General features: G+C 43.0%; 1 protein-coding gene across 3 annotated transcripts in view; it reads right to left on the bottom strand.

Moving 5' to 3' along the window:
* The window catches only part of LOC132908758 (pumilio homolog 2-like), a 63299-nt gene that overhangs the window by 40136 nt on the left and 10905 nt on the right, over nucleotides 1–12258 (bottom strand). For all 3 annotated transcript variants that reach the window (XM_060963069.1, XM_060963071.1, XM_060963070.1), the window contains 5 exons: nucleotides 10531–10663; nucleotides 7507–7618; nucleotides 7328–7427; nucleotides 7111–7241; nucleotides 4675–5026 (listed from right to left, as the gene is read on the bottom strand). In XM_060963069.1, coding sequence (XP_060819052.1) covers nucleotides 4675–5026; nucleotides 7111–7241; nucleotides 7328–7427; nucleotides 7507–7618; nucleotides 10531–10663 — 828 coding nt within the window. The remainder of the gene's footprint in view (nucleotides 1–4674; nucleotides 5027–7110; nucleotides 7242–7327; nucleotides 7428–7506; nucleotides 7619–10530; nucleotides 10664–12258) is intronic.

Below are 12258 nucleotides of genomic sequence, written 5' to 3'. Positions count from 1 at the left end.
GCTCGCGAAGAATTTCGGGCTCCAAACAATCGTATCGACTTCTTCAGCACCAGCAACAGCAGCAGCCACAGCGGAGAGAGGTATAGCTCGGGAGCAACAATAGCCGGTCGTGGATAGGGTGGCTCTCGCGTGCATATTTGTCAGTTCGTCAAAGGAACTGTAAAGCGTTTAAAACGGAAACGTTGGCTAGCTGAAAAGTTGGAAAACGGAGCTGCCGCGGAACTCGATATTCCACAACAAAGAAGGCCACTGGGAATAGGACAGTGGCTTGGAATTTCTGACCGGAACTGCAACGACGGCAAGGAACGTCGTGCTTACCCCCGAAGAGTGTAGCCTTCGGGCGATGATACAGATTTTCATCGGAGGAAGTCATTGCACTTTATGCTGAATGGGCACCGAGTCAACAACCCGATGCCTGTCTACGTGCTTGCGTGTATATATGTGTATACACACCTTTAAAGGGTTTCTCCCGCTCTCACCCTCCCTGCCCTCTCTCCTTTCTCGTGCTCCTCTTCCTGCTTTTCGCGTGATCACAAGAAGAGCACTGTATGTATAGCCAAAGATGAGCTAAAACGAAGGAAAGAGAGGAGAAAATGCCAGCGAATCTAGGAGAGCGAGAAGGGGAGGGGGTGCCTCTGAACAAGTTGAAGAGGGAAAAACGAGAATGCCGTGGAGTGGTCGGCTACAAGAAAAGGAAGAAGCGAAGAACGTGCAGAATGGAGAAACAGAGAGCGAGAGGCAAGGGAAGCAAACTGCAGAGAGAAGGGGAGAAAGGAGACGAGGTCTGGGAATCGCTTCATGCACTGACGAGCACGAGCCTTCGCGTAATAACGCGATCAGAGGGCAGCCGTGTCTCATGCGTGCACGCACTTCTCTCGTACCATCGCACACGCTTTCTCGTGCTCCGAAGGCAAGCACGCGTGCATAAACGCTGGCGTAATACGCTCACGAGCTGCACGAGCGTTCTATTTTTATGTGTGTTACGTCGTGAAAAACCATAGGCTACAACGTGGTGGAAATATTCGCGAGACGCGACGAAGAAAGGGACAGAAACGGAGAAACAACGGTGAAGTGGCGGGACAGCGACCGTGTCGCCGAATATTCGGTAAGAGGGTGTCATTGAGGGGTGGGTGGCACGTGTATCTGAACTCGCGACGTCCGATGGAAATCGCTGAAACGCAACCACCGCACGCCAGACGAACGGCGCGCAGCGTGTTAATTAATACGACAACCACTGACGGAATCCGGTTTGACGTATAATGCGGCACTAATTGCGGAAGGGAAAATGGAAAAGGGAAAGAGGGGGGGGGGCAAAAGGAGGAAAGAAAAAAATTATAACGAATTCGTTGGCGAAACACAAGTCGCGTCGCGAGTTTGCAATTTTTTTCTCTCCTCCTCGGCGACCACGTACACCGCGCTCGATGCATGCTTTGTGCGACATTTCGCGTTTTCATCGAGGCATGCGGAAACGAAAAGGTAGAACGAACGTGCAAGGAAGAAAGAGATTACAGGAGCCATGGCAGTCAAGCTGCACCTGTGCATACGCGCTTCGTTCGTCACGTGGAAAATACAGCGCTATGGCCCCTACCCTGGGAACAATGCTGCCTACGATGGGTACTATTTCCCGTAGGAGAGGAGAGGGAACGCGAGCTCGCGCACACGCCACGCACGGAGAGACATATCAAGAGAGAAAGAGAGATGGGGATACGAGGGGGGTGGAAAACGAGTTGGACGACCCGAGGTCTTGTACACCGCATTTTCTCCCCTTTCATTTGTGATTTCCTCTTTTCCAAGCAGAATTGTATATTCACATGCCTAGCTATGCGATACACCGCATATATTCTTATTTATCTTGTCACACAGACACTGGTGTGAATCGCACAAAACATTTCCGAGTAATTCGTTAATCCAAATTTCTTATTGAAACGCTTACGCTTTCGAATAGCAACGCTTCTCTGCATCTGTACGCTCAGAGGAACCGCGGGCATTTCGTACAAAGAGAAACTTACTATCCGTCACACGTCCACGGCATGGAATTATTGATTTTCTTACAAAAATTCTATCTTTAAAAGCGACGTTTCACGTTTTAATCGAGCACGCCGTCAAAGCTTTCAGCTTAGCGTAGTCCTGTTCGAAAGAAGAGCGGGAATATACCGCGACCAGACTAGTTACTGCGCTCTAGGATAGGAAGAACGGTTCGCTGTAAACACATAAGAATATGGAACATAGACCAGACTACGTAGATTTATCGTCGACGAGAACGGAATACACATCGATGTCCTCAACTTCCGGTCCCCCGATCTAATTTCGAATCAACCACTTTCGAATCGATCTCGACTTCGATGATTGCGTCCACGGGCTAAATTAAATGTTACACATCTCCAATTACATTGCCGAGGAATTGTCCAGAAAGGATACTCTGTCGGATATGTACATACGTATATTTATAGGTAATAACGTAGCGTGTTATAATCGCCTCGATATCGAGCGCAAAGTTGCAATAAAGATGAAAAGCACTGGCAGCCACGTAACACGAAATTGCTGGATGACGGTCGAAGTATGAAGAAGGTTTCATAACGAAAGGCATTTTGATGCATTCGCCGATATAACGTTCGGACATGCAGTGTAACGTGCATAAACATGAATATGTGCTAGGATGGCTATATAACGTCTGTTCTATTTTCTGAATAGGATTCGAAGTAGATGTCGAGAACTTGTCACTCTGTGATTTATACATTTGTCCCTGCCGGAGGACGAGATCGTTCTCCATTCCCCTTCTACGTGTCTCTTAAGCTGTCAGGTCATACCGAGTTCCAATACGAAAGGAGAGGTGGGGGGGGGCGCTTTTTCGCTAAGCGAAATAGAGAAAAGAAAAGGAAAAAAAAAAGAAAAGGTAGCTACATACGTTTTACGAGGCTACATTCTCAAGGATAAAACTAGCCAAGGTTGCCGAGAGTGGAAAGATTCGATCATTGGTCGTATCTCGAAGCCAAGTTTGCGGCAGGATGCTCCGAGCGTGTCTAGTTAACTTATTGGAGCAGAACTTATCTTCAAAATTATGCAAACTATGATCGTATCTTGATGTTTATAACGAAACACTTCAATAAATTATCTGAATGACGAGATAGGTAGATTATAAGACAAGTATTGACGTCAAAAATATGTGAAAGAAACAAACGGTCAGCAACGATAACGGCCCTGCAAATGAGCTCCCGACAATGACGCAAGCTCGAAAAGTGACACGTCTATTTTTTCTACTGGTCACGTTCTAAAAAAAGAGAACGAACAACACTTGGAATTTCAAAGGCTTCCCGTATCGTTGAATTGCTTTTAAACTCGCTTTTACAGTGCCATCTGATCTTGTACGAAAAGGAATTCGTCAACTAAATCAAAAGTCGTAAACGTTGAAGGTTTGCCAAGTCTGATCAGCGGTGAAATAAACGTCCATTGCATGTTTTATACTTTGATTTGTAATTACGACGGTTACATCAAGTGCTATAATAATTTACGATACGCCTTTCTATAATTAACATTAACTAAGAAAATCGGTACGCGGTTAATAATGCATCGGTGATTTCGTGAAAATGCTAGTAAATCATGCAAACTATTCCGTCTATTCTATTGTTGCTCGCTTGTACCTTCACCCCTCGACAGGCATGCTCGTTCGAATGAAACGCGACTTCAAAAGCGAAGGAAGTCCGTCGAGAACCCGTACAAGAGGGTTGCTCGGTGGTTGGACCGCTCGTTAGTATCAGCTGCTTGCTGCTTAAAAATAACCTCTTCCTAGTCGCCAGTACAATCGCTAAATTAACGCCAGCAGCGACGCGACGCCCTTCGCGTGGAAAACCATCTACAGACTTTAAATACTCTGCGCCGTTCTAGAACTATTATGGATTCCTCGAGTTCTAGACTAGTCAGACCGTACTCTATTCCACCAAACGTAACGTTAACAAAAGAGGACGGCGTTTACGAAATCACGTACAAACCTATAGTATGATCTACGGGCAGGTTTGCTGACTAATTAAGATATTACGACAGTCTGAATACGTAACTAGCATGCTTTCCCAGATTCACGACGGACAAAAGAGAGGGTATCGGGTTAAAGCTTGCCCAAAAGTCAAATATTTTCTTTCGTTGCGAAACATCTCGTCTAAGTGTTTAAATTAGATGGCAACGGAAGTATATAAAGTCTACCGATAGCCGTCGCAATCAGTTAATGCACGAGCTTCGTCGAGCTACTTGATCAAGCAGCCTTTGATAATAATCAACAACCTTACGATGCACGTCTATGTAGGACGTTTAAACTGGTACGATTGCTTTCACAATTTACGAGTACGTTTGTGATTTATTAATCGTTACACAAAAATATACTCCGAGCTAACACGAAACTGGGACAACCTTTTGATATTCCGTTGGAATTATCCTTAACCGGCTCCAAAAACAACAATCAACCGTATAGATAGGTGAACTTACGTAGCCGTTCAAGTAAATTTTCGCTTACGCGATGAAATCTTAGAGACGAGATATGTACTCTTGCTCGCTCGTTACTCCTCGTATCTCACGCATACCATCTTATATCGTCTTAAAAGTCGTATTCCACCGAGAGAAAAAAATTCTTTTCTCCGACTTCGTCCCGTCGAATCAAAGAGGGAAAACAATAAGGTCGAGACTTACCTGAACATCAAAGTGAGTGGTGGTGTCTTGCGCCTGTGGGGGCCCCTGTTGCTGTTGTTGTTGTTGCGAAGGTGGCGGGCCCTGTGGGGGTGGCGGAGCCTGTGCACCAAAGAGTTGCGCCGCATGCGAGTGCGGGTGCTGAAGATGATGCGTCGGTGGAGCTTGATGATGTTGCAAATGATGCGGCGGAGCCGCTGCAAAGGCGGCCATGAAATGTTCTTCGCTTCCAACCACATCGACGCCAGGTTTCAATAACACGACTCCGCCACCTCCAGCGCTCACAAGAGTCGTTGCTGCGTTCTTCTGAAATTCTTCTTCGCCCGGAGAAGGTTGTCGACTCCCGGGTGTACGACTGCAAATAAAAGACGAAAAACGGCATTAAGCGGTCGTTCTTCAAACGAAAGGGAATCTCTTCATTCATATAGCGGATAACATTTGAAAACAACTATAACGATTGTCACGTATAAATAACAATCAGCTACTGAATAACCAGCATCCGTAATATTATCACAATTAACCGTAACTCCACTTTAACTTACTAGAGACGGGAAGAAACAAAGACGAACAGATTATGCAACCGCCTTTGAGGCCGCGGAATCAAATACTTTTCATCTCTTTACTCTCTATTTCATGCATTTCACTGATTCGTTCTAATTGAAGGCAGCCTGCGGTACGTTCCAGAATACAATGCATTCAACACATAAAATACGGAAATATAAACCGTTTTGCTGGATACACTTATGAAAATAAAAGACATGTAAATCATCAACGTGTACTGTAACATACATGAAAAAATGTACGGCTTGATATCTATGCGTATCTATGCCTCGATAAGGCCAGCTGTTTTCCTTTCATAGAAGAATATCTTAATTAACGAAAGCAAACAATGATTACCGAGAAATGAATTTCAATTTTCGTTATGCATTTGATGATTTAAATTTGAATTTCTATTACAAATTTGCAAAGTTAATTTGTATTATACTCAAGATCTCTTCAAGATTTCTTAAAAAACTACCTCTGATTGTAATGGCAAGGAAATCATTGCACAGTGGTATTATTACACTGTTGTTGTTATTCCCTATATAAAGAAAGTGACGTAGCTTTCGTTGGCCATTATAACACTACAATCGTAAATGTCACGAACCTGATCCTATGTGACGTGGGTATACAATTCGTAGGCTAAAAAAATTCTATTTTACATATTGTGATAATAATCTATTAGTAACATAACTCGCGCACTTAAACTCGTACGCGTGTATAATTATGTACAAACGTCTTAAAAATAATTACAGTGCGTTAGAAATAAATGGGTAATAAAAAAAACAAAAACAACTAGAAAATTGCAATTAGTTTCCTCTAAATCAACTTGTTTCACATTTCTCTAGTACTAACGAATAATCAGGTATATTAACGATAAAAAAGAACATTAAGCATCTATGCTTTTGACGAATATTTGTCGTTAACGTTATCAAATTCCAAGTCGATACCTTGAATAATGTCTAAAAAATCTTTACAAACTTGTCGAGCAACATTCTACGAATGCACGATTAGGAGTACAGTATAACGGTACATTCTGTATAACGACAGGCATAATATAATTTAATATTGATGTTCAGGGACCTGTACCTTTGATCTTATAAAAAGGGGAAATTCGATGCCTAGACCGTGACGCTCAACAATAATGAATAAACATCATTACCATAATGAAATTTTTAAGTAGCAACGGCAACGCTACAGTATAAGTTCCGTTCTTTCTTTTTGCTTTATTTGCCGCGTTTGTTAATCCAGTTGATCTCAATGTTCGATTTTCACTAATATAGAACGAAGAATGATGACCGAGTAAGACATTTGCACGATAATTCGCATAGTTCTTTAAATATACAATAAAATTTACCATCCTTTTTAATCATAAAAAAATATAAATTTTTGTGTAAACGAATTAAGAATGTCATCGTCATTTAACGAAGAGAAGAAACCACAGTGATACAGTATAAACAGCACGGAGAGTGTCGGTAATATCGAGTAGATGAGGTACAAGCGGAACACCAGATGGCGTACAATGATGGTGCAACAAACACCGGAGAGGCAAACTTATGATGTCATCGTCCGCCGAGTAGGTAGAACATGCACGCCCTTGACAGTTGTCACTTTTACGTTCCTCGATCGTGCTCTTCACAGCAATAGTAATTGTTCACGTACAGCATATGACACATTTACTGTCGTTCAATTGAAAGCAATTATATATAGCTACGCAAGAATAGCAACGTGTTTTTCTCCTAACTTATTTACGTAAACACTGTATGTACCGCAGATTGCGCCTAATAAATACCTTCATTTTTTCATATTCTCGTAATACAATTATCTTTGCATCTTTTTATAATACTTTTTATACGATATAATAGTTGATATTGCTCAAAATTAAATCTCGATACTCACTTAAATCCTTTGTCGTCATCAAGACCATTTTGAGATGTTAATCCATTGTTTTGTGGACCTGTGTCATCTTTAGAACTGTCAAACGGACTTGCCGAGCCCTTCTCTTTTTCTTTCTTGTCTGCATCAGTGTTCTATACGAGGAAACAAAAATATCTTTTAATAAAATTGTAAAATTTGTTTTGGTCTATTCGATATTTTATTTTGTCTATATCCTTACCAATCTCAGAGAAACCATTCTGGGTTCCAAATCTTTAGGTGTCGTAGGGCTCGACCCGAGGACGTATTCGACCATTTTAACCCCCAGACCACCCGTTTCACTGCAAAACAAAACAATTCGATGACTCAAGGAAGAAAAAACTTGTCCCATTCCTTGAAATACTTAAATCATACGCTAACCTGCTTCTGGGGCTAAGGACCGTTCCAACTTCTGATGTTTGATGATGATAACCAGTCCCGACACCCACACGCCTACCTGTGCCCATGGAGATCGGTTGTGAGACGGCATGGTCTGAAATTAAAAACGCCATTAATCACGATGCCATGCTGACGTATATTTCAATCAAACACCCATCCCCATCGAAAAATTACAATCAAGGCTCGCGTGTAAGACAGATATCCGATAATCCGTTATCCTTTAATCCCAACCAACGATTCCATCACATTACGTCATAAAAGCTCTTTAATTCGAAGCTATTTAACCATTAAATATTAAAAGAAGGCCAGCTTTTTTACGTGGACAAAATTCGACGATTCTAAAAGGGAACGTTAACAATGTCCCGAAACCGTATCGTGTTCGTGTCGTATCAACCAGTAATCGATAAAAGGCGTGGAGCGAGAAACCCGCAAAGGTGTAACGGAAATTCTATCATAAAAATCCTTAACAGTTTGCCACTGTATCGTTGGCTTTCCCGCGAGACCATTTTATTCAAAGGGTTTCAACGATGATTGAAAAGGAAAAAAAAAGAAGACCAGCTTCGTACATTGTGAGAAGAAAAGGTTCGCTAGGATTCTAGGGTACTATATGAATTTTACGATTCCATATGACGCAATTTCGTCGGGTCCAGGTGGATATAGGGGGTTGGTGTGCCGGCGCTCAGGGTGGATCAGTAGGTACGACCCTGGGCATTGGGACGTTGCTCCCACCGCCGCTGATGCCGGGCGTCTGTCGCCATGGCAACAGCCGCGTTGCACCCATCGAGGTGACGCACACATGCAAACTCGGCCCGCGTGCACATGGAAGCCGGTACATGCCGTCGCGAGAATCAGGTGTTTCGTGCATACACTGCACACACAACATCGCCGCCACGGTACCATCGCCCTCGCGCAACAACCCCGTACGACTTAAGGCTCCGTTTAACGAGAAAGAACCTCGCGCAACCTCTTTCCGTTTCTCTCTCTCGTTCTCTACTCCTTCCTTTCCCCACACCAATTACCGCGGTAATCCGTTTAATTGACGAGAAATTCTGATGATTTTCAGCGACACGAAACGACCAAGGAATAACCAGGAAGAAATCGAAATATCAACCACGAGAGGGAAGATGGACTCGTCTGGATTAGATGGTAACAAGAAGTTTAAAACGGTTCCCGAGGTAAAGAGATAGAGAAGTTTGTACACGGACTCGAAAATACCAGAAGCTTGGCTGGTATCGATTGATCGTACAAGCAAGGCGAAAGAGAGAGAGAAAGACAGGCAGACAGACAGACAGACAGAGGGAGAAGACTGTGGATTTCCTTGGTTTTCGTAAAAGCAAACAATTGGAAGAGATCTGTTTTGGTAGAGTATCGATTATTGACATTCCGCTCGAAGCTGCGGAGACACAAGTATTTCTACTTTCGCCTCTATATATTGTTCTTTCGGTGCTGTACCAATCAATAAGCGTGCATGACGTAAAACACACGGTATCGCTCGCATCTCGTTGTACCCTCCTCCACCATGAACGATGAGTCTCTGATGTTCGTCTTTATTCGTTTTCGTTTGACGTTTTTATATAATTCGCTTTTCTCTCTAATTTTACCGAACCTGAAATACGTATCAGACTTCAGGGAATTCTACGTCAACCGACAAGAACCTTCGACGATCGTTGACTCGCCACGCATTTTGTACCAATACGAAGGGCATACGGCGTTAATCGGAATCAGCTCATTAGCTCGCTGTTTTGGACACGTCGTAGCTCTGTTCGCTTGGTAAATAATAAAGTCCATTTACATAATACGAATATATTAAAAACCGAAGTTACACTGAACGAAATGAACTTTGTGAAACCGTTTCGCTTCTTTTACATCTATCTTTCTACAAACGAAACGATTCTAATATTGAAGTTGCTAATACCAAAGGTAAAGAAGCCAGTTGAACGATGTCGTTGCTCCTATTTTAACCACGATTAGAGAGAAGCCAATGCTCGAATACCTGGACTAATAAGCTCAATATCCTCTAAATTGCTATCAATATATGTACATACTTCGAGAAAGCGATATTCAGGCATAAAGGGTCGAGATCTGTAAATATGTACAAGTCCGTATAAGATATTTTACGTTCGAAACTTTTTCAAAAAAAGAAAGGAAGCAAAGATAAAAATGTTCTACAAATCATAGCAAATATTCTTTATCGCGATAATTTTCTCAAACAAGCATGAAACACAGTAGGTCATGTTCCTTCGGTCGACTGACTCACGCAACGCAATCTCGTTCCTTTCTCAACGACACGCGGCTTTCTTTTTCGAGAAGAAATTAGCGCGTGCAGTGCAACCGATTTACCCTTAGAGATTATGTAACGATCAGCCACGAGTAGTGTCGACCGAATCCATATCGATCAAAGCTCGCGCGCTTAAATTTCACGTTTGGAGGAAAACACGCCACGGAGACCAGCATATTTCGAGGGATTTAAAGGACTTCGACGAGGCATCATCGGTCGGAAACGCATAAACGCGGCCGAGATTAAAGTCTGCCTTTATATATGGCCCGGCTGGGTCAGGCTAGGTAACCATTGAAACTCTGACTGAACGAAAGCTACAGATAGCCTGGGTATTAATGGACGACAATTAATAAACACTATCGTGTTATCAAGGGTCGTCTGAGATTTTCAAAACGCATATAGAATAGATAAGCCACGGATAGAGCGGACCTACAAAGTGGTCAAGCGTTAATGCCTGCCATCCATGAATTATCGATTCCGATTAACCCCGTTCATGGATTATCCCCATCTCGAAACCCTATTCCAAATATTCTCAGCCCTATTGTCATTGATACGTGTCAGTACGCTCGATAGCACGCCGGCAGTGTGTACTCGCTGCGGTTAGTCAATGGAGCCGAACGTTTCCGCGTGTGTTCCATTGAAAGTAATAGGAACCAATATGACTGTGAAACACATAAATACCAACAAATATACATTACGCTATTTTAAAAGTCCGAAAGTAATCATACCCGAGGTGCTCCAAGTAGAATCTCGCCACATCTGGTGGTCGCCCAAGTGAAGTATCCCACCGCCTTTTACACCCCCTTCGTCCTTGGAGCCGCCCTCGTCCACGCCCCAAAGCTTTTTTGCCGAGGGAGCGATCTGAAACAATATCAGAAAACGGGTCGTAAGTACACGGGGTCAGTGAACACATTTTCAAACTCGGCGCGTGCTGACACGAAACTCCCAAGAGCTCGCGCCGCATCGTGCAACGAAAGATACAAATGCGAACGATCGTATTAATTACACTAACCAACTACAGAGACTAGTTTAAAATTAGCGTATCTACCGTGTACAGAGTCGATCATCAGAGCTTGATATCCCTTGTATACATACATCCCTTTCTTGTTGAAATAAGAATCTGGCAAATACCTTTCATGCCAGTACACCAATCTGCTTCTACAAACTTCCCCTTTTTTCATAAACTTTAAAACTTTCATTTTTCGTTACACAACGTGTATCACTCGTAAGAGATACGAAGAACAGTGTATACAGTGCCAATGGTCGAAATGTGACTTGGTTCTCTATCGGCAGTCGCAAATATTGACATCGTTCTTTCTCTCGACCGGCAAGTTGGTTCGGGATCGTAAAGTTTGGCGCGAAAAGATAATCTCGACGGAGGAATGGAAAACACTCGAATCGAAAACGGAGGTGAGTCGTTACGTTCCATCGTGACCTGAACTCTGCTGCACTGTTCCCGACCTCACCTAACTAGAGGTCAGTGACGTAACCAGGAGAAGCGGTGGGGATGGAGGGAACCATCGTCCGCAGATTGCGGGATCCTAGATGCAGGTATACTGCACGTGCGATGGTGACAGTGCAGCTCAAGAGTGCGGGCGTCTCGATGCATTTTCGTCCGCATCGTCACTCACGCCCGGTCTGTGGATCGTTAAACGAAAGTACCAAAAAGGAAGGGATGGGTTTCGATTCACTCGAAGCTACCTCGTTTCTTCTTTCAAGTCGCTTCTTTTCATCAAGTACTATTCATCGTGAAACGTCAACGACTCGATTCCCCGGAATCTCTATAAGCGTTTCAATCGAACGTTCCTCTCGGTAAATTAGCTCATTAAGTACCATATAGTTATCGTTTCATCTTTATCGCTGACGTATACGAGCCACTCAGAAGCCCAGCTGATTAACTCCACTTTAAAGAAAAAATCTTATTTTTAACTCTACAACATACATATTATATAACTCTAGAACATAGTATTTAAGCAAATGATTGCCATTGATGAAGTCGATCAGTGTGCTTTTTGTATGACTCCTGTAATACGAGTTTCGATTGATCTTTTAAAACAAAGAAATCGATGTAAAATCAGCTGATTTTACGAGCGCGACGGCAGACTTTATAAGTTTGGCGAATTGGTAGCTTGGTGAATTCGATTCCCGTGTGCATGGCGTATATGTAGTTCATGAAACGATATCGAGGAATCCAGCGTACACACGCAACGCGTGGTATCGTAACGTTACCGCATCAATGCGACGGCACTTCTGTGCAAACATTTCACACTTGCTCGGACAAATCATGCGTGTAGTAGATTATTTAATCGGTACACGGATAAGACACGTTGCGAGACCTTCGATGAATCGGCATGATTCATCGACGAGGCGCTTAAAAGTAAAAAAAAAAAAAAAAAAAAAGAAAAAAAAAAAAAGAAAAAGTACCGTGGGAATACGAGGGATTCGAAATTTCACGC

Source organism: Bombus pascuorum, chromosome 7 (genome assembly GCF_905332965.1).
Source record: "Bombus pascuorum chromosome 7, iyBomPasc1.1, whole genome shotgun sequence".
NCBI lineage: Eukaryota > Metazoa > Arthropoda > Insecta > Hymenoptera > Apidae > Bombus > Bombus pascuorum.
Note: the sequence above shows the minus strand (reverse complement) of the source record. Positions and strands in the feature narration are given on the sequence as shown.